This window comes from Pseudorca crassidens, chromosome 6 (genome assembly GCF_039906515.1).
Source record: "Pseudorca crassidens isolate mPseCra1 chromosome 6, mPseCra1.hap1, whole genome shotgun sequence".
In the NCBI taxonomy this organism is placed as follows: domain Eukaryota; kingdom Metazoa; phylum Chordata; class Mammalia; order Artiodactyla; family Delphinidae; genus Pseudorca; species Pseudorca crassidens.
Window position 1 is genome coordinate 124,346,171 of NC_090301.1, and position 27,460 is coordinate 124,373,630.

At 40.2% G+C, this 27,460-nt stretch overlaps 1 protein-coding gene across 9 annotated transcripts in view; it reads right to left on the minus strand.

Annotated features, from left to right (window-relative positions):
* Positions 1-894: 894 nt before the first annotated feature.
* Positions 895-27,460, minus strand: part of IWS1 (interacts with SUPT6H, CTD assembly factor 1) — a 66,164-nt gene continuing 39,598 nt past the window's right edge. For 3 of the 9 annotated variants that reach the window (XM_067742254.1, XM_067742252.1, XM_067742251.1), the window contains exons 12-14: positions 27,367-27,423; positions 24,229-24,340; positions 19,007-19,374 (exon numbers count right to left, since the gene is read on the minus strand). In XM_067742254.1, the coding sequence (XP_067598355.1) occupies positions 19,243-19,374; positions 24,229-24,340; positions 27,367-27,423 (301 nt within the window). In that variant the 3' untranslated portion in view covers positions 19,007-19,242. Of the gene's footprint in view, positions 2,878-19,006; positions 19,375-23,607; positions 23,766-24,228; positions 24,341-27,366; positions 27,424-27,460 lie in introns of those variants that run through there. The other 6 variants (XM_067742253.1, XM_067742255.1, XR_010944500.1 and 3 more) reach the window with 5 other exon arrangements.

The window sequence follows — 27,460 nt, forward strand, 5'->3', positions numbered from 1 at the left end:
CACACACACACACACACACACACACACACACACACACACACAGATGGGGCTATGTCAAAGAGACATAGGAGCCAACTTAAAGAGTTCCCAATGGCCAAAGCTAGATCCATCTGAACAACAAAATAAATAAGTATCGGATTACAACTCATAATACAAAATAAATATTCATACATAAATAACACAAGGAGAAAAAATACATAAATATAGGTGTCCAGCATCTGATTAAACGGCATACCAGAAAAAGAGAATAGAAAAAAATGAAAAAGTACAAATTATTGAAGAAATAATAGAAAAAAATGCCCCAGAACTGAGGAGATAAGTCTTCAAATTAAAAGAACCCATCAAGTGCCAAGCAAGGGAGTAGAAAAAGACCCACGCCTATACACACTCTTGTGAACGTTCAGATCAAAGATAGACACTGGAAAGCTTCTAGAGAGATTTTTTTTTAAAGGTCATCTTCAAAGGTATAAGCAAATTTCTCTTTAGCAACATTAAATGCTAGAAGAGATAGAGGAACATCTTCAAAAGTCCGTCGTGAAGCATTTCCCTGTCCGTTTGGCACAGAGACTCCAGGAGGCAAACTTTGAGGTGGCTGCAACTTCTAAGTCTTGCCCTCAGGGCACCAGTGGGAGGGTCCAAGTGACAGCCTCCTTTAGTTTATCTGGTTCTTGTTACTGCGTAGGTCCCCACTGAAAAGTGGAAGATTTATGGGGGGATTCAGTAGACAGGGCCGGCAAGTACTGGAGGTGAGGGGCATGCTGGCACCAGAATCGAAACTTTCCTCCTCACTGTTGGGCTTCCTTGACTGATGTGGGAGGTTGGAGTACCAACAGCTTGCCTTTGACTGGAGCATTAGTTGTCTAGGGCTGCCCTAACAAAGTACCACAGACTGAGTGACTTAAACAACAGATATTTATTCTCTCACAGTCCTGGAGGCCAGAAGTCCAAAATCAAGGTGTCAGCAGGGCTGGTTCTATTCACGCCTCTCACCTGGTTTGTGATGCTTTGCTGGCGATCTCTGGCACTCCTTGGCTTGTGGAAGCATCGCCCTGATTTCCGTCTTCCTCTTGACATGGTGTTCTCCCCGTGGGTCTGTTTCCAAATTTCCCTTTTTATAAGGATACCAGTCAGACTGGATTAGGGACCCACCTACTTCTGTAGGGCCTCATCCTAACTTAACTAATTACTGGTCATCTACAATGACCCTATTTCCAAAGAAGGTCACATTCTGAGGTACTGGGGGTTAGACCTTCAACATATGAATTTGAAGGGAGCACAGTTCAACTCATAACAACCCGATAGCCATGAGTGAAAAGTCTTGTCCCCCACTTCCCCTCTCCTCTTTCTGCCACCCCCCCATTTTTCTTCTCTCTCATCTCTCTCCCCCTCCCTTCCTCCCTCTGTCTCTCCCTTCCTCCAAAAGACGTCCAACCATTAGTGCTGGCTGTAGACGTGACCAGAAAATGATCTGATGTGAGAGAGCTGGAGAAGAAAAATTTCAGGGTACAGAGCAGTGGCAATTCCCTGCTATGGTGGTGTTTAAGAATCTGGGGAGGGGCTTCCCTGGTGGCGCAGTGGTTGAGAGTCCGCCTGCCAATGCAGGGGACACGGGTTCGTGCCCCAGTCCGGGAAGATCCCACATGCTGCGGAGCGGCTGGGCCCGTGAGCCATGGCCACTGGGCCTGTGCGTTTGGAGCCTGTGCTCCGCAACGGGAAAGGCCACAACGGTGAGAAGCCCGCATACCGCGAAAAAAAAAAAAAAAAAAAAAAAGAATCTGGGGAGTCCCAAAGGCCTGCCTTGGGCATTTCTTGATTATCTGTGCCACTCTGTGGAGCGAAGTGCTAAAAGTCTTACCCGCAGGAGCACTCCATTAGGAGCGTGGTGAGTGGGAGAGAAAGGTGACAGCAGTGTGGGTGCCGGGCCCTCACTTCCTTTCTTAGAAGGGACCATTTAGAACCACATATCTCACGTAAGGGAGTGGAAACGTGATCGCCTGTGTGTAGTAGGGAGATTTGCACTTGCATCCTTTGCACTGTTAACTGTTTTCTTTTTCAACCATGGGCAGCTTTTACTTTCCAATTAAACAAATAATAATGTAAAAAACATGCAGGGGTGAGTGGGCAGAGAATGAAGCTCTGCCACCGGAGGCTGCGATGACTCCTGCAACATGGCGGGAAGCCCTCCTCCAGGTGCACCCTCATGGGTACAAGAACACATGGTTTTTGACCCAAAAGATAATTATCTTGATTCAGCTGCCTCAATTAGATACGGCTCTGAATAACTTATCATTCTTGTTCCAAGCCTGCTCTTCTTGAAAGAACAGTTCCTTACCATTATGGACACTCAGGAGACTCTGAAGATGATGTCGCGGTTTGTTAAATATTTTGAGCAATGGCAAGTGCTCAGTTTTGGAATAAGTATACGCCTTCTCAGGGTGGTGTATCTCCAGATTGACTGGGTCAGGACATACATACCTGGAACTACACGTTCCCTCCAACATTCCATCTTCTCGGGAAGACGGGCTTGCTCCATCTTCTGATCCTTCTCTTATGGTGAATCCTTTTCTCTCAGGGCTCCCATAATCCCTGCAAGTGGGCCTCTGTCTGGGCTACTCCAGCCCATTAATCCAATCAATAATCAAACCCAGTAGTGGACAAAGTTCAAAACCTCCCCCCCAGGTCCTCAGCTCTAACGAAAATCAATGAATATGATGTCTGAAGGAGGTTGTCATCAAACCATTTACCAGTTTGGCTGAATCTCAGCTCCTACGTGGCTGTGACCCACTGAGGCGCTTCATTAGGATTTAGCTTTGTCAGTGTCCTGAGGTCTCCATTTGTTATTCAAGGTGTGATTGCACTGAGCAAAAACAGCAAGACCTGGGAGAGAACGGACACAGGTGTTCATTTCAGATGGCAGAAGTTTAACAAGGTCCAAGAGCAACTACAGGCTCAGCACAAAAACTCCAAGCATAAATTTAAATCCTAGCATTTCCTCCAGAAAACACCAGAGCATAACCAAAAGCTTTGGAGGCAGAATTGACTTCAGATCCTTGGATGGCTTGCTATTTACTGTGTGACTTTGGGCTGTCATTTCATTTTGAACACATTTTCTTACTTATTAAAAGGTAATGATAGATGGTGATCACTCTGTAGTGTACGCAGATGTTGAACAATTATGCTGTACACCTGGAACTGATATAATTAAAAAAATAAAAGGTAATGATGACTTCTTATAGTTAATTAAAAAATAACCCAGCACAGACTAGGCACAAGGCTGGTTTTAGTTCCTCTCCCTTTCAGTAGAGAAACGTACAGGATGGTCCTTATAAGACCACCTATGCTACGGGATTGACTTACAAAGTTTTGCTTTTCTGCTTTAAAAGGTTTTAGAAAAGAAAATTGGTTGATATGAGAGCAAATTCATTCTGAATTCACCTCCAAGTTTAATATGATTATGCTGAAACTCTACTGTATTTGATTCCTTTTCAAATTTCATATTGAACAATAGCATTTCTCAAGAAACACTTAAATGGCTTTATCCACCTCATGATTTTCTCTGACTGCATCAGTACAAAGAGAATAGCAATCATTAGGAATGATCAGAAAATAAAAGCCAAGGCATGAAAAGTCTGAACAATAAAAGCTATCACATACTCCACGTGGAAAAGATCCAATTGATAAGGTGGCCAGGAATGCACACAGGATCTGGAATCAGAAGGTCTGAGCTTGAATTCTGGCCCTGCCACTCACCAGGTAGGTGGCACCTTGTTCCCTTGGCATTACTTTCTTCATAAAACAGAGATAACACCATCTCATAGAAGTAAGTACAATAAATGTCAAAATGTGAAGTGCTGTGTGTTGGTTTAGCTCAGCAAACTGGAGACAACCACATCGACCCGGTCCATGACCCCTGGGAACTCACAGACTCTTTGACTTGGTCCTACATCTTCCTGACATGGGTTTCAGAAGAGGCCAGCTTGGAATGGCTACACATAACTACATTGGTCAACTACCATGTAAGCTCCTCAAAAGACCAGTGCTTACTGACCTCTGCCAGTCTCACACAGAACTGGTCCAGGGGAACCCTCTCTATTTCTAGACTATGTCTAGCCAAAAAATATAACTTCTTGCTCAAAGAGCATACAACAAAGACAAGAACTACAAATAAATCACTCTTCCTCCAAACTCAAAGGACACTCCAGAATCTAGCTCTGCCCACCAGTGGGCCAGCACTAGCCCTTGGAACCCCAGGGGCCCTGTATCCAGCAGCGTCATGACCGAGCCCTGCCCACCAGTGGCCAGCAGCATCTGCACGAGGCAGGGCCTGGAGACCAACCGGATGGTGGCTAACCACACCTACCAGACCACCCACAGTAATCAGCCTGCCACAACAGAAGGATGCACGCTGCCCAAATGGGGGCACCCCTACAGCATATAGCTCTGGTGACCAGAGAGGAGTGTGCTGCCGGGACTCATAGGACATCTCCTACAAAAGGCCACTTCTCCAAGGTCAGAAAATGTAACCGACCTACCAAATACATAGAGATAAAAACAGCAAATTAGACAAAATGAGGCAACAGAGGAATATATTCCAAATGAAGGAACAGGATAAAACCCCAGAAGAAGAACTAAGTGAAGTGGAGACAGCCAACTTCCCTGGGAAAGGAAAGAGACATCCAGGTCCAGGAAGCACAGAGACTTCCAAACAGGATCAACCCAGAGAGGCGCACTCAAAGACACATTGCCATTAAAATGGGAAAAATTAAAGATAGAGAGAGAATATTAAAAGTAGCAAGGGAAAAGCAATAAGTTACATATAAGGGAACTCCCACAAGGCTATCAGCTGACATTTCAGCAGAAACTCTGCAGGCCAGAAGGGAGTGGCATGATAGTTAAGGTGATGAAAAGGGAAAACCTACAACTAAGATTAATGTACCAGCAAGGCTTTCATTCAGATTTGATGGAGACACCAAAAGCTTTAGAGACAAGCAAAAGCTAAGAGTCAGCACCACCAAACCAGCTTTACAAAAAATGTTAAAGGGACTTCTCTAAGTGAAAAAGAAAAGGCCACAAATAGAAACATGAAAATTATGAAAGGAAAAAGCTCATGGATAAAGGCAAATATACAGTAAATGTAGTAAATCAACCATGTATAAAGCTAATAGGAAGGTTAAAATACAAAAGGAGTAAAAGCATTTATATCCACAATAAGTAGTTAAGGGATACACAGACAAAGCATGATGCAAAATATGATGGCAAAAACAGTAAACATGGTAGGGAGTAAAAATGCAGGGTTGTTAAAATGCATTTGAACTTAAGAGATCAGCAACTTAATCACATACATATAGATTACTATATATAAACCTCCCAGTAACCACAAACCAAAAATCTATAATAGATACACATACAGGAAGAAGAAAGGAATTCAAACATAACACTAAAGATAGTCATCAAGTCACAAGGGAAGAGAACAAAAGAAGAACAAGAAAGAACTACAAAAATAACCTCAAAACAATTTACAAAATGGCAATATGTACATACCTATCAATAATTACTTTAACTGTAAATGGACTAAACGCTCCAATCAAAAGACATGAGTGGCTGAATGAATACAAAAACAAAAGCTATATGTATGCTGCCTATAAGAGACTCACTTCAGAGCTAAAGACACACACAGATTGAAAGTAGGAGGATGAAAAAAGGTATTCCATGTAAATGAAAACAAAAAGAAAGTTGGGGTAGCAATACTTATATCAGACAAAGTAGACTTTAAGACAAAAACTGTAACAAGAGGAAAAGAACGACATCATGTAATGTTCAAGGGATCAATCCAAGAAGATATAACAATTGCAAATATATATGCACCCAACATAGGAGCATCTGAACACATAAAGCAAATATTAACACAAAGGGAAAAATTGACAGTAACACAATAATATAAGGGGACTTTAAAACTCCACTTACTGGAGTTGCCTGGTAGGGAACTAGTGGTTAGGATTCTGGGCTTTCGTTGCCATGGCCTGGGTTCAATCCCTAGTCGGGGAACTGACATCCTGCAAACTGCATGGCATGACCAAAAAAAAAGCCACATTTACATCAATGGACAGATCATCCAGACAGAAAATCAATAAGGAAACATTGGCCTTACATTATTCCAGATGGAAAAAAGAAAGGAAAGAAAAGAAAAGAGAGAGAGAGGGAGAGAGGGAGAGAGGGAGAGAGAGAGGGAGAGAGAGAGAGAGAGAGAGAGAAAGAGAGAGAGAGAAAGAAAGAAAGAAAGAAAGAAATACATATATATAAAACATTCCATCCAAAAGCAGCAGAATACATTCTTTTCAAGTACACATAGAACATTATCCAGGATAGGTCACATGCCAGGCCATTAAACAATTCTCAGTAAATTTAAGAACACTGAAATCATACAAAGCATCTTTTCCAACCACAATGCTATTAGACTAGAAATCAGCTATAAGAAAAAAACTGCAAAAATCACATACACGTGGAGGCTAAACAGTATGCTACTAAACAACCAATGGAGCACTAAAGAAATCAATGAGGGAGTAAAAAATACCTGGAGACAAATGAAAATGAAAACAAAATGACCCAGCATTTATAGGATACAGTAAAAGTGGTTCTAAGAGGGAAGTTTATAGCTGTACAAGAAACAAAAATATCTCGGGCTTCCCTGGTGGCGCAGTGGTTGAGAGTCCGCCTGCCAATGCAGAGGACGTGGGTTCGTGCCCCAGTCTGGGAAGATCCCACATGCCGCGAAGAGGCTGGGCCCGTGAGCCATGGCCGCTGAGCCTGCGCGTCCGGAGCCTGTGCTCTGCAACGGGAGAGGCCACAACAGTGAGAGGCCCGCATACTGAAAACAAACAAACAAACAAACAAACAAAATATCTCAAATAAACAACCTAACCTTACACCTAAAGGAACTAGAAAAAGAAGAACAAACAAAACCTAATGTTAGTAGAAAGAAAGAAATCATAAAAATCAGAGCAGATATAAATAAAATAGAGACTAAAAAATACTAGAAAAGATTAAAGAAACTAAGAGCTGGTTTTTTGAAAAAAATAACAAAATTGAGAAGTCTTTAGCTGGACTCATTAAGAAAAAAAAGGAGAGATAGCCAAATTCAATAAAATCAGAAATGAAAAAGGAGAAGTTACAACTGTCATCACAGAAATACAAAAGATCATAAGAAATTACTATGAACAATTATATGCCAATGATGAACATAGATGTAAAATTCCTCAACAAAATACTAGCAAACCAAATTCAACAATACATTAAAAGGATCATACACCATAATCAAGCGGGATATATCCCAGGGATGTGAAGATGGTTCAATATCTGCAAATCAATGTGATACACCACATTAACAAATAGAAGAATAAAAATATGATCATCTCAATGCAGAAAAAACTTCTGATAAAATTCAATATCCATTTATGATAAAGTCTCCAAAAGTGGGTATAGAGGGAATATACCTCAACATAATAAAGGCCATATGATAAACCCACAGCTAGCATCATATTCAATAGTGAAAAGCTGAAATAATTTCCTCTAAGATCGGGAACAAGACAAGGATACCCAGTCTCACCACTTTTATTTAACATGGTGTTGGAAGTCCTAGCCACAGCAATTAAACAAGAAAAAGAAATAAAAAGAATCCAAATTGGAAAGGAAGAAGTAAAACTGTCAATGTCTGCAGATGACACGATACTATACATAGAAAACCCTCAAGACACCACCAAAAAAACTACTAAAGCTCATCAATGAATTTGGTAAAGTTGCAGGATATAAAGTTAATATACAAAAATCTGTTGCACTTCTATACAATAACAACGATCAGAAAGAGAAATTAAGAAAACATCCCATTTACAATCACATCAAAAAGAATAAAATACATAGGAATAAATCTAACTAAGGAAGTAAAAGACCTGTACTCAGAAAACTATAAGACACTGATGAAAGAAAATGAAGATGACACAAACAGATGGAAAGATGTATCACGTTCATTTATCAGAAGAACTAATGTTGTTAAAATGACCATATTGCCCAAGGCAATCTACAGATTCAATGCACACCTTACTAAAATACCCATGATGTTTTTCACAGAACTAGAACAAATAATTCTAAAATTTGTATGGAAACACAAAAGACCCCAAATAGCCAAAACAATCTTGAGAAAGAAGAACAAAGCTGGAGGTATTACACTCCCTGATTTCAAACTACAGTGCAAAGCTACAGTAATCAAAATAGAATGGTACTGGCATAAAACCAGACACAGATCAATGGAACTGAATAGAAAGCCCAGAGTGAACTCACATGTATATGGGCAATTAATCTACGGCAAAGGAGGCAAGAATGTACTATGAGGAAATGACAGCTTCTTCAGTAAATGGTGTTGGGAAAAATGGACAGCTGCATGCAAAAGAATCAAACTGGACTACTCTTTCACACCATGCATAAAAGTAAATTCAAAATGCATTAAAGACTTAAATGTAAGACCCAAAACCATAAAACTCCTAGACAAAAACATAGGCAGTACACTCTTTGACACAGGCCTTAGAAATATTTTTTGGATATGTCTCCTCAGGCAAGGGAAACAAAAGCAAAAATAAACAAATGGAACTGTATCAAACTAAAAAGCTATTGTGCAGAAAAGAAAACAACAAAGTGAGAAGACAACTTATTGATTAGGAGAAAATATTTTCAAATCATATACTGATAAGAGGTTAATATCCAAAATATGTAAAGAGCTCATACAACTCAATAGAAAAAAATGTGATTAAAAAATGGGCAGAAGACATAAATAGACACTTTTCCAAAGAAAACATAATGATGGCCAACAGAGAAGATCCTCAATCATCAGGGACATGAAAATCAAAGCCACAATGAGCTTTCTCCTCTTCACACCTGTCAGAAGAGCTATTACCAAAAACACAACAAATAACAAGTGTTGGTGAGGATATGGAGAAAAGGAAACCTTCATACACTTCATATGCAAAGTAGACTTTTAAGTCAAAATCTGTTATAAGGGACAAAGAAGGACATTATATAATGATGAAAAGGTCAATTCACCAAGAATGTATAACATATAAACACACACACATATATAGCAAACATCAGAGCTCTTAAATATGTAAAGCAAACAGTGACAGAATTAAAGGGAGAAATAGACAGATTTACAAAAATAGAAGAAAACTTCAATACCCCCTTTCAATAATGGACAGAACAGCAAGACAGTAGATCAGTAAGGAAAGAGAGGCCTTGAATAATACTGTAGACACTAACTAGACCTAGCAGATATATGCAGAATGTGTCACTCAACCATAGCAGAATATACATTATTCTCAAGTGCACATGGAATATTCTCTGGGATAGACCAGATGTAAGGCCACAAACAACTCCTACTAAATTTTAAAGGACTGAAACCATACAAAGTATCTTTTCTGATCATGACAGAAGAAACTAGAGAAATCAATGGCAAAAGAAAACAGGAAGATCCACAAATATATGGAATTTACACAGTACCTCTGATGGCTCAAAGAAATCACAATGGGAATTAGAGAATGTCTTGAGATAACTGAAAATGAAAATACAACATACCCAAACTTATGGGATGCAGCAAAAGTAATGCTAAGAGATAAATCTATAATTGTTGTTATATTAAAAAAATCTGGGGAGGGGCTTCCCTGGTGGCGCAGTGGTTGAGAGTCCGCCTGCCGATGCGGAGGTTCGTGCGGGTTCGTGCCCCGGTCCGGGAAGATCCCACATGCCGCGGAGCAGCTGGGCCCGTGAGCCATGGCCGCTGGGCCTGCGCCTCTGGAGCCTGTGCTCCGCAACGGGAGAGGCCACAACAGTGAGAGTCCCGCGTACCGCTAAAAAAAAAAAAAAAAAAATTCTGAAACCAACAACCTAACTTTGCACCGTAAAAAACGAGAAAAATAACAACTAAACTCAGAGCAAAAGCAAGAAAATAATAAAGATTAGAGCAGAGAGAAACGAAATATAGAAAAAAGAAAGAAAAAGCAAAACAAAGACTTGGTTCATTGAAAAGATCAGCAAAATTGAACTTTAGCTAGAGTGACTAAGAAAAAGAGATGACTCTAATAACTAAAATCAGCCATCAAGGAAGGGATATTACCACTAATTTTACAGAAATAAAAAGAATTATAAGGGAGTACTATGAACTGTATGTCAACAAATAGGGTAACCTAGATAAAATGGACAAATTTCTAGAAACACAATGTACCAAAACAGAATCATGAGGAAATACAAATATGAATAGATCCATAACTAGTAAGGAGAATGAGGGACTTCCCCGGAGGTCCAGTGGTTAGTACTCCGTGCTTCCAATGCAGGGGGCATGGGTTCGATTCCTGGTTGGGAAACTGAGATCCCACATACCACGTGGTGAAGTCAAAAAAGGAAAGAAAAGAAAAGAAAAGAACTAGTAAGGAGATTGAAACAGTAATCAAAAACCTCCACCAAAGAAAAGTCCAGGACAAGATGGCTTCACTGGTGAATTCTATCAAACATGAAAAGAATTAACATCAATCCTCCTCAAATTATTCCAAAAGAAAATGGAAGAGGGAACACTTCCAAATTCCAAACTCTGAGGCCAGTATTACCTTGAGGCCAAAACTAGAGAAAGACAGTACAAGACAAGAAAACTACAGACCAATATCCCTGATGAATATTGATTCAAAAATTCTCAGCGGGGCTTCCCTGGTGGTGCAGTGGTTGAGAGTCCGCCTGCCGATGCAGGGGATACGGGTTCGTGCCCCGGTCCGGGAGGATCCCGCATGCCGTGGAGCGCCTGGGCCCGTGAGCCATGGCCGCTGAGCCTGCGCGTCTGGAGCCTGTCCTGCGCAACGGGAAAGGCCACAACAGTGAGAGGCCAGCTTACGGCCAAAAAAAAAAAAAAAATTCTCAGCGAACGGTGGGTGGGGTTATGGGTGAAGTAGGTGAGAGGAATCAAAAGGTACAAACTTCCAGTTATAAATAAGTCATGGCAATGTAATGTACAGCATAGCAACTATAGTTAATAACACTGTAGTGCATATTTGAAAGTTGCTAAGAGAGTAGATCTGGTAAATTCTCATCACAAGAAAAAAATTCTCAACTATGTATGGTGATGGATGTTAACTAGACTCACTGCAGTGAGTGACCATTTTACAATATATACAAATACTGAATCATTATGGTGTACACCTGAAACTAATATAATGTATGTCAATTATATCTCAATAAAAACAAAACAAAAACCCACTACTTCAGTCTAAAATATTAAAAGGTTATTTAAAAATAACTTTAATGCTAGTAATTCACACCCCCTCCTGCAAAATAAATGAAAAGATATTATTGGCTTTCAAAATTGTCACAATTCAGTGTAAGGAAGTATATCAATTCTTTAAAAGATCCATGTTTAAAAGAATTGTTACAAGGAAAATTAAATGGGGATATTGAACGAGATAGGTGGAAACATCCTCAACACAGGGGAAAAGCAATCCTCTTGTGTCCATGTCTTACAATAAAGTAAATAAACCTGTAGGCCTATATTATTCACATGTAACTCAGTGAAGGTCCTCTTCAGAATGACTTTTTGAATTTTGATATGACAAAGATGATTATGTGTCAGATGACTGTAAGGTTGTTCAAACTAACAATCTCTAACTGATGCTTATTATTATCATTAGAGTGAGGCATTTCTACTTATTTCCGAGATTATAAACATCTCGAAGCTGGGATCATACTTTCTACACCTTGAGATTCCCTACATCATTAAGTATCATGATCTAAACATAAATGTTTGTTAAACTGAATTTCTGTATAAGCTGATAGTCTTTTATTTTCAAACCCTAGGAAAATAAAATTTATTGAACTAAAAAGACAATCTATTTCTCATGCTATAATGAACTCACATGAAACTCTCGAAACTTGTGAATTATTTTCAAAAATGTATTATGACTAAGAAAAAGAGCTCTTAGCAATAAAAGTTGTATAGATACTAAACAATTCTTAACTTTCAGTTAAGACATAACTTTATATGTGGATAAACTACATATTACCACATTTTCAAAAATAAAGAACTTGTATCAAACGTTAGAACAGAGTAATTAGAGATTGCCTTTAAAATTCTTAATTGTTTCACTACAGATATTTGGTTAATTATTAACCCTTTATTCCTACCAGTAGAGAAGGGGAAGAGTCAATGTGTTATGATAATTCTCTTGCTATATACAATAGGATTGTGTATTATCAAATTAAGAAGTTGAATTAGGCCACACTGCCAGAGTAGCTAGAAAAATAACTTTGCCAAATTAAAGTTAAAATACAAGTTGCTATTAGAGTGATTTTTAGGCCATCTGTTGAGTAAGAAATATCAGTGAACAGTAAGATCAGTGCCAGAGTCTAGGAATCATATGACTATAGCATATAATACAGGCAAGAATACACATTCATTAGGTATCATAGGTGTTCAATGATTTTAACCATAAAAGCAAGAGAATATTCAAGTAATATTAATAGACAGTAGAGGTGAACAAAAATTTTAGTCACTCTGTGATGAATGCTGTTGATGACAACAAAATCATGGCTTTTTATTTCTGGGGAATGTTTTTTAAAAAATCCTCAACAAAATTTTAGCCAATAAATTCAATAGCACATAAAGGAATTATGCACCATGACCAAGAGGGATTTATTCTTTTTTAAAAAATAAATTTATTGGGCTTCCCTGGCGGCGCAGTGGTTGAGAGTCCGCCTGCCGATGCAGGGGACATGAGTTCGTGCCCCGGTCCGGGAAGATCCCACATGCCGTGGAGCAGCTAGGCCCGTAAGCCATGGCCGCTGAGCCTGTGCGTCCGGAGCCTGTGCTCTGCAACGGGAGAGGCCACAACAGTGAGAGGCCCGCGTACCGCAAAAAAAAAATAATAAATTTATTTATTTTATTTTTGGCTGTGTTGGATCTTCATTGCTGCGCGTGGGCTTTTCTCTAGTTGCGGTGAGCCAGGGCTACTCTTTGTTGCGGTGCCCAGGCTTCTCGTTGCAGTGGCTTCTCTTGTTGCAGAGCACGGCCTCTAGCCGAGCAGGCTTCAGTAGTTGTGGTGCATGGGCTTAGTTGCTCCGCGGCATGTGGGATCTTCCTGGACCAGGGCTCGAACCCCTGTCCCCTGCATCGTCAGGCGGATTCTTAACCACTGCACCAGCAGGGAAGTCCATGAGGAATTTATTCTTAGAATCCAAGTATGGTTCAAAACACAAAAATCAATCAGTGTAACAAATCACATTAACAGAATAAAGGGCAAAAACCACATGACCATCTCAACTGATGCAGAAAAAGCATTTGACAAAATTCAACATCTTTTCATGATGAAAACATTCAACAAACTGAATAGAAGGAAACTATAACAACATAATAAAGGCCATACATGACAAGCTCACATCACACTCAATGGTGAAAGACTGAAAGCTTTTCCTCTAAGATCAGGAAAAATTAAGGATGCCTATTTTTGAGACTTCTAATCAAATGGTACTGGAAGTCCTAGCTAGAGCAATTTCACAAGAAAAAGAAATAAGTCAACCAAACTGGAAAGGAAGAAGAAAAATAATGAAAAATAATGTCTGCAGACATGCTCTTAAATATAGACATGCCAAAAGATTCTACACTCACACACCCACACACACCTGTTAGAATAAAACAATTCAGCAAAGTTGAACAATATAAAATTAATATGAAAAAACTTGTTGCATTTCTGCATGTTAACAATGAAAAATCCTAAAAGGGAATTAAGAAAATTCCATTAGCATCAAAAAGAATGCTTAGGACTAAACTTAACCAAGGAGGTGAAAGACTTGTGCACCGAAAACGACAAAATGTTGCTGAAAGAAGTTAAAGAAAACAATACATGGAAAGACACCCTGTGTTCATAGATTGGGAGATTCTTAGGATGTCAGTACTACCCAGAGTGATCTACCGAACCAATACAAACCCTATCAAAATCCCAATGATGTTTACTGCAGAAACAGTATAATTCATCCTAAAATTCATATGAAATCTCAAATGATCCCAAATAGCAAAAACAGTCCTGAAAAAGAATGACGTATGAGGACTCACACTTTCTGATTTCAAATTTTAATACTAAACTACAGTAGTCAAAGAAGTATCAGACTGGCACAAAGAGAAACATAGACTGATGGAGTCCAGAAATAACATATATGGTCAGATAATTTTTGACAAGGGTGCCAAGACCATTAAATGGGAAAGGACAATCTTTTCAACAAATGGTGTTGGGAAAGCTAGATATTTACATGTCAAAAAAAAAAAAAGTATGCTTACCTTATATCAAATGCAAGTTAACTCAAAATGGATCAAAGACCTAAAGTAAGAGATAAAACTCTTACAGGAAAACATAAGAAAAACTTCATGAATCATCAAAAAATCTACAAACAATAAATGTTGGAAGGGGTGTGGAGAAAAGGGAACCCTCCTACACTGTAAGTGGGAATGTAAATTGGTACAGCCATTATGGAGAACAGTATGGAGGTTCCTTAAGAAACTGAAAATAGAGCTACCATATGATCCAGCAATCCCACTCCCAGGCATATATCTAGAGAAAGCCATAATTCGAAAGGATGCATGCACCCCGATGTTCATTGCAGCACTATTTACAGTAGCCAGCACATGGAAGCAACCTAAATGTCCATCAACAGAGGAATGGATAAAGAAGATGTGGTACATATATACAATGGAATATTACTCAGCCATAAAAAGGAATGAAATAATACCATTTGCAGCAACATGGATGGACCTAGAGGTTGTCATACTGAGTGAAGTAAGTCAGACAGAGAAAGAGAAATATCATATGATACTGCTTATATGTGGAATCTAAAAAAAGGGTACAAATGAACTTATCTACAAAACAGAAAGAGTTACAGATGTAGAAAACAAACTAATGGTTACTGGGCGTAAGGGCAGGTGGAGGGATAAATTGGGAGATTGGGATGGACATATACACACTACTCTATATAAAAGAGATAACTAATAAGGACCTACTGTATAGCACAGGGAACTCTACTCAATACTATGTAATGGCATTTAGGGGAAAAGAATCTAAAAAAGTGTATATATGTATATGTATAACTGACTCACTTTGCTGTATACCTGAAACAAACACAACACTGTAAAATAAAAATTTAAAAAAACGAACAACACTGTTGTTGGAAAAGGCAAAAATAAAAACTGCATGGAAAAGGAAAAAAAAAAAAAGCTTCATGACATTGGATTTGACAATAATTTCTTGGATACCACAAAAGCACAGCAATCAAAGAGGAAAAAGATAAATAGAACTACATCAAAATTTAAATCAACTGTGTGTCAGAGGGTACAATTAACAGAGTTGAAAATACAACCCAAGGAATGGGAAAAAATTTGCAAATCTTATGCCTGATAGAGTTATCCAGAATACATAAAGCACTCTGACAACTCAACAAGGAAAAACTTACTTTAAACTGGGCAAAGGATTTGAATAGATATTTCTTCAAAGAAGATACCCAAAGCACCAATAAGAATACAAAATGATAATCAATATCACTAATTATTAGGGAAATGCAAATCAAAATCACAATGAAATACTATTTCACATCCATTAGGATGGCTACTATCAAAAAACCAGAAAAGAAGTGTTGGTGAGGGTGTGGACAAATCAGAACCCTTTTGTACTGTTGGTGAGAATGTTAAATGGTGCAGCCATTAAAAAAAAATAAAAATAGAATTACCAGGGACTTCCCTGGTGGTCCAGCAGTAAAGAATCTGCCTTCTAATGCAGGGGACTCGGGTTCAATCTCTGGTCGGGGAACTGAGATCCCACATGCCACGGGGCAACTAAGCCCGCACGCCACAACTACTGAGCCCACATGCCTCAACAAGAGAGCCCACGTGCTGCAAACTACAGGGCCCACATGCCCTGGAGCCCGCACACCAGAACTAGAGAGAAGCACGTGCCACATTGAAGAGCCCGCGCTGAAACGAAAGATCCTGCATGCCTCAACTAAGACCCGATGCAGCCAAAAAAAAAAAAAAATTAAATAAAAAAAAATAATAACTGGGGCTTCCCTGGTGGTGCAGTGGTTGAGAGTCCGCCCGCCGATGCAGGGGACTCGGGTTCGTGCCCCGGTCCGGGAAGATCCCACATGCCGCGGAGTGGCTGGGCCCGTGAGCCATGGCCGCTGAGCCTGCGCGTCCGGAGCCTGTGCTCCGCAACGGGAGAGGCCACAACAGTGACAGGCCCGCATACCGCAAAAAAAATTTTTAAAAATAATAATAAAGAAAAAATTTTAAAAATAGAATTACCATACGATCCAGCAATTCCACTTCTGGCTATATACATGAAAGAATTTAAAGCAGAGTGTCAAAGAAATATTTGTATACCCATATTCATGGCAGCATTATTCACAATAGCCAGAAGGTGGAAGCAACCCAAGTGTCCATCAACGAAATGGATAGACAAAATGTGGTATACACATGATAGAATATTATTCGGCCTTAAAATAAAATTCTTTCACATGCTACCCCAGAGGAGAACCCTGACGACATTTATGCTAACTGAATGAATGATCCAGTCAAAAAAGAATTATGTATGATTCCACTTACATGAGACATCTAGAGCAGTCAAAATCGGAGACAAAGTAGAATGGTGCTTGCCAGGCTTGGGAGAGAGGGGAATAAGGAGTTACTGTTCAATGGGTACAGCTTCACTTCTGCAAGCCGAAAAGATTTCCAGAGATGGAAGGCAGTGACTGTTGCACAACAAAGGGAATGCTTGTATTGCCACTAACTGGATACTGTCCTTTAAGATGGCAAATTTTATGTGTATTTTACATATTCACATACAACTAATTTCCCAAAATTAAAATTAATCAACAATTGTTTCTTTTAGTTGAAAATAAAAAGTGATTCTGCACCACTACGTCCAAGTGGCCGAAGTTAACACCACCAACACTGGGACAAACTAAAGGTCCTTGTTTTGGGGAGAAATATGCATAAGTATTTGGGGATCAAGAGGCAAGCTGTCAGCAAATGTGGCAAAACGTTAACACGTGTATATAGGTGAAGGGTATATGGGAGTTTACCACTTTTGCAACATTATTGTAAATTGGAAGTATTTCCAATTAAAAAAAAAAGACTATTCTCGGCCAGTTTTGAGACTTAAAATGAACCGCACAGCAATGGTAGTTTATACAGAAACCAGCAATTTTTTTTAACATTTTGAATTCCCCAGGTATGATTATCACTTTAACACCTGGTACCATCAGTTTTACCCTACATAGGTGAAATTTTCAGATAACTGGAGCTTACCCCATTAAATGCCAGAATGGTGTATTAATAACTTTAAAGTCTTTTTTTAAAAAGTACTATTTTACTTTTCTTGTTTAGAATTTTTAATGATCAGGGTCATCAACATCTGTTTCAGTAGATGGTGGTTGTGTTTGTTTTGTTCTCACGAGTGTTTCTGAGGGTATTAATAAAAGCAAAAATGCCACTGCAGAAAAGTTATTTTTCCATCTCCATCTAGTGGTTAGCTATTACCTGGTATCTTTATGTACCTGCTTTTTACAACTATCACATTTGTGCTTTTAAATTTGTTGAAAGTAAGGGTAAAGAGATCCTCATTTTTTTTATGAGTAAAGGGCACAAACTTCCTGATTTTTTTGGTTGTTCCAAGGCTTTATCGCCAATAAGATTCTCACGTGTTTTTGAAAATCAATATTGCCAGATAACCCTTCTCCAGTTTGTATCATAAGATTTCTATAATTAAAATCAATTACTTACTCTTGGATTTAGTCATCTTGACTAACAAGAGACTTCTCATAAATAAGTCTGCAGAGACTAATAAAATGACTTTAAAGTATCACAAAAATAGAACAACAGAGCCATAAGCAATATTATTCTCTATCCCAACGGCCCGGCTGCTTATCAGCAATTACAGTGATTTTTAATTATGTCCATGTTTCCTCTGAGACAGTATCTCTCAATCTTTTTTTCCAGATTGTAGGACCCCCCCCAAGGAGAAAACAAATTTAATTTAAATCAAATAATTAAAAATTTCCCTAACGAGAAATACTAAGAAATGATTTTGTCAGCATTTTGTTTCAACCCCAGTAGGATACTGCGATTCAGTTCTGACACTGACCACCTGAAGTCATCGCTGGACTCCACAGGTGTAAGGGCTCAGTCCTCCATGAGCTGCCTGCACTGGAGATGATGGCTGCAAGTGGAGTCCATCCCCACTTCTGACCGACTAGTTACTAGTTCTGACTAATTTGGGGGATCCCACAATCCCCTCACATTCAAGAATTTGCTAAAATGACTCAGAACTCAGGAAAGCACTGTGCTTAAAATTAGTTTTATTGTAAAGGATTCAAACGAGGAGTACCAGCCAAATGAAGACACACACAGGGTGAGGTGAGGTCTGGGAGGAAACACGGAGCTTCTGCACCCTTTCTTTGTGGAATCAAGGCCCATCACCATTTCAGCACATTACTGTGTTCACCAATCAGAACCTCAGTGTCCAGAGTCTTTACCTGGGCTTCACTATTTGGACACGACTGATTACATCACTGGGCAACATGACTACGTCAATCTCCAGTACCCCCCAGCCTCCAGCCCACGAGGCCTGCCCAAAGTCCCGACCCTCTAATTACGTGGTAGGCCCTTTCTGGTGACCGGCCCCCACCTAAAGCTCTCCAGGGGTCTACCATGACTCACCTCATTCGCATCACAAAGACGTCCCTAGCACCCAGGAATCCCAAGGGTTGCAGGAGCTCATGGTTGGGAACCAAGGGTAACGACCAGACAAACCACACCACAGTTAGGCAGCCTACGCTCTGAAGGGCCACAAACCACTGTAATATCTAAAATTTTTCTGCACTCACCAAGAACTAATTTTCACTCCCATGGAGAATGCATCCTCGAAGACAATGAAGAGACAGCCCCCCAAAACCAGAATGGAATTTTATTGTGTAAAGTTGATAGAAGTAGGACTAGTATTCTTCTGTACAAAGTGCACAACAAATGGTTTTAAATAAAACTGAGAGAAATGCAAGTCCTATGACAATATTTGATACAAGCTGAATCATTTACAGGTACACTAAAAAAGTTTTTAAAATATCATCTTTCTCCAAAGAGTCCATTGCGCATTTCTTAAGAGCAGAGATAGGGAACCTCCCAGGCAGTCACAAGGGCATTTTATTGCCCTCGATGCTGATTTTTACTGCGTGTGCAGATCTGCTTTTTTTCCTGATGTCTGTGAACTTTCTCATCTGTTTATCCAGTCGACTGATACCCTTCTTGGAGGTCCCCTGAAACTAAGAGTGGGGTAAAAATTAAAGAGCAAATTATTGAAACACATACACTTAGTTTTGTCTTTCGTCTTCTTTTATCTGAAAGTCAGCAGACAGAAGAGCTCCCAGCTCTGGAATAACCGGAATAAGCTTTGGTGACCTCAGGAACAGAGCAAGTATACACAGCAGTGTTAGAAAAGCATATTAAACTCTCTCAATGGAGAATAATTTTGTTCTTATCTGTGCCTTACTTTCAAATTTTGCCTCTAGTCCACGGAAATTTGCTAGAAGAGAGAAAGGGGGGTTAAAACTGAAACTACGATCCCCCTAATTCCATCAGGTTACATTTTGACTGTATGCTTCTCCCTTTCAAAGACCAAATGTGGAGGTGACCGCTTGACACATACACCTTCAAACAGTGCTGGCATAAAAAATAATGATCTTCTAAGGCAAGGAAAGTCATCGAGAAAAAGCCTGAAGCATAATGAATGAGGTTAGAACCGCTAGGTGCTTGCTGGAACTCTAGTTTCCGATTAGAAACTAGTCAGGGTTCTGTAACCCTGTACAAATGATGCCCCTTGTGTGAACTACTTCCAGGACTGCTGGGAGAAGTGAATAAGATAATAATAACAAATACAAGCACAGAGGCTAACATAGAATCGGCGCTCAAAACAAAAGCAGCTATTATTGCTATTACTACTACTTTGCAATCAATTAGTTTGACACAAAAAGAAAAGTAAATTAATTCTCTTGAACCAAGGGGCTTATACTTCTTGCATCTCTTTCTGCTTGCCCTTTATGTTTAAAGGTTTGCTTGTTAGGTAATTTCTCTTCTACTTTGAAAAGACTGTGTCTTGAAAAGGTGTGGTCTCCAAGAAATTGACACCTTTTAGAAATGTTGAAAAGGCCTGCCATTTATGTCAGATCAGGGCAAACTCTTCTTGCTGGCTACAGTAATCTAACAATTCCAATCTTTATGACTGTCGAGTGGTTAAAAAAAGATGGGATTTTCTAATTCTTCTCCCCAGATGTTTACTACTGAATCACCTGTGAAGCTCAATTCAAAGAATGCTAAAATAAGGTGGAGACTAGGAGACACTCTAGGGTCGGTACCAGTGTGGTGAAGTTCTTTAGAGTTGGGGAGACCTCCCCCAAGCCTTATCTCACCTCTGGACTCGTCTTCCACCTCAGTTATAAGCAAAGACCTCTAAGTCATTCTTGAACAAGAGCTGCATTGATCATCCATCCTAGATTTTCTACATACATCCCAATTCCAAATATTATTTTATATCAATTTTAATCCTGGGCACTAGTACTCTAAGCGAGCATAAAAATTCATTATCAGATGAGAAAGTTATGCGACTATCACCCTATGCATGCAATACCCCAGATTTCTAGACAGTCCCAAATATCTGATTTCCTTTCAGACAATGTGCCCTGATTTTTAGTAGCTGCAATCAGTCCACAACGGAAGCCTTAGCTGCTCAGATCTCTGCCAACTGCCCAACTCCCAGCAGCTCTACCCCTCAGCCTGGACTTCTCCTTGTCCACTCCCAGGACCTTCTCTAATAATTTGACCCTCTAGCCTCAGCAACTGGGACATGCCCAGGCTGCGCTGACCTACTCCTAGTTACAGCTTGTATGACTTGTATCTGGCAGATGCCTGGTTACCCCAAGCCTGAAAACACACAGAACTGAGTACCTAGCCTGTCAAATTCAATGACTTCTCTCTTGATTTGTCAACCATACACCACTTCCTTAGGACAGTAAAGCTGTATGCTGCACTGCTTTATCAGTGAAAAACCAAAAGTAGCCTAAAAGATTAGCAAGATGGGTTTGCTTAAAAAAATATGGTACAATCATATTACAACACAATATTAAGTCACTGAAGGATGTTAACTCAAATGAATTATTACCATGTTTAGTAAAACACAAACCCAACAAGGTATAAATAAGTATGATCATAATTTTGATTAAAAGTTAAAAAACAAAAACAAAAAAACACCACCACCTCCAACAAAACCCTCTCCAAACCAGTAGTAATGTTTATGTACACATATATAAAGGACTGGAAAGAAATAACCCAAAATGTTAATATTAAGGTGCGGGGGGATTACAAGTGACATTAATTTTATTTGTGCTTTTCGTATTTAAAAGTTTATATAAAAACATGCACTGCTTGTGCCATTTTAATGTTATTTTAAAAGCATTCCATGGAAAAAATTAGCATATAAACATACAATGTAGCACAGGTTACTGCATTATTTAGAAGCGAAAAATCAGAAACCATAGAGGAATGAATAAACAAATTATATATTCACATGATAGACTATTATGCAGCCATTACAAATGATAACTCTATAAGGCAGTTTAATGAGAAGTGATCAAAACTCTATACAATATAATTTTAATTATATTAAAGTATCAATAGAAAACAAGGCAAAAATTTTATCAAATTGCTTTTGAGTGGTGATTTTTCTCTTTATAATCTCAAAATTTTCTACAATTGTAAGCAGAAAAAAACTAAGTTTAAAGCATTACTGAAAATACATGTAACACATCAAAATTGTTAACAGTGGTGACTTACACAGAGGAAGAGCAGGACTTGGGGAGTGGGGTTTATTCTCTAGTATATTTACTCTCATAATTTCAAATATAAAAATTACATTTAAAACAAAAAGTTTCATTTGAAAGCCATTTACTCACTCCAATTTTCTTCTTGGGAAACATGTTTTCTAGTAACACTCATTAGTGTCTGTGCAATGTGAAAGCCTTGAGTGTATATGTAAGGAAACTTCTTGAACAGGAAAACAGTGTCAGGTGGTTTAAGGACAATTTACTGAAATGTAACATGGGACTACCAGCCCCCAAAACATGCCTTATTATTATTTTTCTTTTTTTGACAGAGCTCTGTAAGCCAGACACAGGCCAAGATAAATACCCGCCCGTTTTGATCTGGGGAGTGTTGGGGATGAAGGAGAAGAACTCTGCTTGAATTCCCCTCTCATCACGCTGGCCACCTCTTGCTCTAGCAACAGGCTGGGCCACCTCTGCCCACCTCCCCATCACCTACAGGGAGGGTGGGATCAGAAGCAGCAACACCAGCAGACAGGCACATGCCCTTCCAAAGAAGACTGGCCACTAGGATTTTTTATTACGTTTTTCACTGCCCTATTATAGTTCTTGATTCTCAAAATAGTGTGCTGGGGTAGAAAATGTATTACGAAAGAGAGGAATAAAAGGATGGAAGAGACAGTGAGAAAAGTAAAGGTAAAGAGAAACAGGGGTGGTGGGGGGGAAGGAGGGATATCAAGGGACATGGAAATGGAAAGAAGAAAAAAGGGAGGAAGGGGACTTCCCTAGCGGCCTAGTGGTTAGGATTTCATGTTTTTCACTGCCGTGGCCCGGGGTTCAATCCCTGGTCAGGGAACTGAGATCCCGCAAGCCCTGAGGTGTGGCCTAAAAAAGGCGGGGTGGGAAGAAAAAAGGGAAGGAAGTAGAGGTGAAGAAATTCTTAGCACTGAACCAGTGCTCTTCTACCCTTTATTTATTCTCATTAAGTAAGACTGTGTGCTTTGTTTTGATAGTAGCTTAACAACAAAGTGAAACGGCAGGCAGGTGAGTGTGTCTGTGGAAACAGCTGCCAAAGCAGGGGTCGCGGAGGAGTCACAAAAGGAAGGCAACACACTCAGACAGATGCTCAGGAGGGCACTGCCGCAGAGGCGCCACCGTTAACCTCCGAGCACAGCAGGTCAGTGAGTCTGGCTTTATGAATGTTTCAAAGTCGTCTTCATTTCCGACCATGAACTGAATATGTATTGATTAAATTTATCTCCTAAATATTCAGTGTCAGGCTTTATGCAGTGAGCCCTCAAATGCAGTTATTGAGCCACTGACAACAGGAAAAGAAGCCACCTCCCTTTCACCAAGACGTTACTAACCAATCACATGCCTGTAAGGGAGACCACTCGGTTTCCAGGCCCTAACAAAAACCTTTTTAATAAAAAGGGGACCAGTCAGAAAGACCAAAATGCCTAGCCGTGAGGTAATTATCTATTAGTCTCTAGGAAGGGAATCCCGTATCAATTTCTCAGTATTCAAGAGGACTAGAATGTCACTAAGTGCCTGTTGGGGTCATTATTTCATGAACTAAAAGTGGTCCTGGCCTTTTCTGGTTAAGAAAGCACACACACACTGTTTTCACTCTAGCTGCTGACAACTCAAGCCCATGCACAGAGCATGCTTCCTTGGGGATACCTCCCGGACACGCTCTGGTAGGGCCAGGCCTACAGGGGCATCCTGTTGCCTTCAATGCTGAACTTGACAGCACGGTGCACTTTGCTGAGTCGTTTCTGTTCTGCAAATCGCCTCTTATGCTTTTCCAATCGGCTTAGGCCCTTTTTAAGAATACCAGGCTAGAAAGAGTAGTTTGAACGGAGAATAAAAAAAGATTACTGAGAAGCAATAAGGATCACCGAATAGTATTTACAGTGACGGCAGAAGTGTCTACCCTAATAAACACTTCACAACAGAATTACTTAAAGCAGCTGAATAGAAAGGGAGGGGTAGGTTGCAGAAGCAGGTGAGTTTTGTTTCTCAGGGTCTTAAAAAAAAACGACTGTACCAAAACACTCTAGGCTTCAAGATTCAGTTGAAATAAAGGGATTAATAAGAGGAAACTTCCCAACTTGATAATGTTTCTTTAAGTCTGAAGTAAACCTCATCAGCAATAAGTGATCTGGCTAGATAAGTGACCAGAAAATAGCTCTCGTCAAATCAGATAAACCTTAAGAGCTGTTAAGGGTTATTGAACACGAAGTAAAAGACGAACAGTAATCTGCATTTCAGATCCACCTTGCTGTCCCCCTGCTTGCTTACCCTGGACGACTCCATTTCCACATTCCACTTGGGCCTGACAACATAGTCCTTGTTCGAGGGCATGGGGACCCTTGCCCGGGCACAGAATCCAGGATCTCCAGGTCTAAGAGCCCTGAGAACGGGAAGAAGAGCATGCTGCTTATGTAGCCGACCACACCCGGGTCCATCCCATTCGGCTGCATATCTGTGTCAAACCTCCTCTGCCCTCCCGAAGTCACCCGCTCCAGCATCCTGCTGTCTGTCTTAGATGGCCTCATCATCACTCTCACTGCTGTACCAATGGCTCAACTTCCCCCTCAAAGCCAATTTCCTCTGCATTTTCAGGACTCCTTTTCACCTCTCCTCAGCTTCAGATATAATCGCATCTCTCCTTTCTAAGGCTGGTTCCTCCATCAGGACTCTGAATCTCAATTTCTCTGGTCTAATAGAGTCACTCATGTGTTCATTTGTGAGGTGTAAAAACAGGGAGTCAAAATGACCCCCCAGACTGAGTATGCCCATAAAGCAGTTGACATGGTTTTGCATATGCAACTTATACAGTAATTTTTTGGTCTGTTTCTTGTTTTTAAAAAAGTTCAAGATAATTATAGATTCACATGCAGCTGCAAGAATTAATGCAGAGAGATCCAGTGTCTCTCCCAAAGGTAACAACATGCAAAAACTATAGTACAATATTACAACCAGGATATTGATGTTGCTATAATCCATCAATTTTTATTTACATTTCCCCAGTTTTACGTGCACTCATTTATCTGTGTGTGTGTGTATTTAGTTCTATGCAATTTTATCATGTGTGTAAGTTCGTGTATCCACCACAGGATCCCTCCTATTGCCCTTTAGTAAACATGTCCACCTCCCTACTCCATTTGCCCAGTCCCTAGCCCCTGGTGACCATGAATCTACTAATTTCTGTAATGCTGGCATTTGAAGAATGTCATATAAATGGAATAATACACCATGTAACGTTTAGAAATTGGCTTTTTCCACTCAACATAATGCCCTTGAGGATCCAACCAAGTTGTCACATCTATCAATATTTTGTTCCATTTAATTGCTGAGCAGTACTCTATGGTATGAATATACCATGGTCTGTTGAACCATTCACTTGCTGAAGGACATCTGGGTTGTTTCCAGTTGTGGACTATTACGAATAAAGCTGTACTACTAATGGACAGGTTTTTGCACAAACATAAGTTTTCATTTCTCGGGGATAAATGCCTAAGAATCTTGTGCAAGTGCTGGGTTGTATGGTGGTTGCATGTCCAACCTTACAAGAAACTGCTGAACTATTTTCCAGGGCAGCTGTCCCATTTCACCCCGCAGCAATGGATGAGTGATCTAGTTTCTCTGCATCCTTGCCAGCACTGGATGGCATCACATACAGTAACTTTTATGTACAAATTTGAGAACTATCGTGCTAGACTAACCTAAGACTATCATCCTTCAAAAGTAAAGCCTATTTGATGTCTGGGAATTCGAATCATTCAACCTTCAGGTAACTAACCACCTCAGTGGTAAACGGAGGGTGGGTATTTGCGGGGTGGGGGAAGAAGAGGAAGAGAAGGCTAAAAAATTCTGAAATTGTTTCTATTCCCTTGTATGGTTTACTCCATTCTTAGTATCAAGCTTCTGTAACTTTCAAATACGTGAACTGAAACTTCTATAACTTTCATATACATTAACTGACTAGAAAATCTCCCACAACTCTTATTTTTCCCCTGAAGCCACTGTCAGCACACCTGTCCGCGAGCAAACGACACTTGCTCCCTCTAGCTCATTTCTCGTTCTCCTTTTGCGATCTGGGTGCTGCCCGATTGCCAGCCCTCACTGCACAAACCCCCGTGAAGCCTACCCCCATGGCCCCCTCCAGCGTGGCCTCATTCTCCTCTGGGTTCTCCTCCAACGTGTAGGACCACATCTGCTCACTGGCCTTCACTGGCTACACCCCTTTTCAAAGGGTTCAGTTTATTTCTTACTCTATACTCTCTTTTTTTTTTTTTGCGGTACGCGGGCCTCTCACTGCCGTGGCCTCTCCCGTTGCAGAGCACAGGCTCCAGACGCGCAGGCTGAGGAGCCATGGTTCACAGGCCCAGCCGCTCCGCGGCATGTGGGATCTTCCCGGACCGGGGCACGAACCCGCGTCCCCTGCATCGGCAGGTGGACTCTCAACCACTGCACCACCAGGGAAGCCCACTCTGTACTTTCTTGAGTCAACAATCTTTTCTACGGAGGTAACTATCAAATCTATGTCTCTAGCCCAAATTCCAGTTCTAAGCACAGGATAATTATAGGACTATCTCAGTCACCTTACATTTAATATGCTCAAAACAGACGTCATCTATGTTTTCACGTTTACTCCTCCTCTCCACTCTAGTGAAGGGTAATACCATCATCTCAGTTGCTTAAGTTTAAAATTCTGGGTGGTATCTTCAACTCTAGCCAACTTCTCGCCCACCCAGCCAGACTCCTGGCAGTTGCACACCTGCGAGGGCTCCTCATCCTTCTGCTTCTCCGTTACGGTCTCAGTTTAGCTGTATCACTGCCTTCAGTTCCTCTGCCCTGCAACCCATCCTACATCGTGCTACCAGCAGAAGCATTCCAAATCAATCTGACGACTTCACGTCCATGCTCAAAAACTTTCTAGGAAACCACAAAGAGAAGTGAGAATTCCTCATCTTGACTTAAAGCACTTCAGAATTTGGTCAACAACTGCATTTCCAACCTTATCTTCCACCACCTCAGGCACCATACTACTGCCCGACTACTTGCCATCCCTAAAACAGGCCTTGCGTGCTTACCCCACATCTTTGCTTAAGCTCTCTCCTTTGCCTACAATCCCTCTGAAGACTTTCTGAGAGAATGGACTACTTTTAGTTTGATTCTGTATTTTCAGAGTTTACCAGAGAGTCCAGCACATAGCAAGCAGCAACAAAATCTTTACCGAATGAACTATTTCTCAATATTCTTGTAACCTCCAGGGTATCCACAGAATGTGAATATTCAATAAATACTACACTAGGAATCATCCCCTGCCAATGTGAACAGAGCATCATTTCATTTGCTATTTTTCTTAAAACAAAGCAGCAAGCAGAACATTCCCAATACAGTCTACATTGAAAATCAATACAAAACTCTTACTTTTCCTCGCCTGTCAGCACCTTTTCCAAATCTCTTCGGGGTGTCTGACCACCAGTGCTGGGAAAAAAGTAATTGATGAGTTATTAGGAAATGT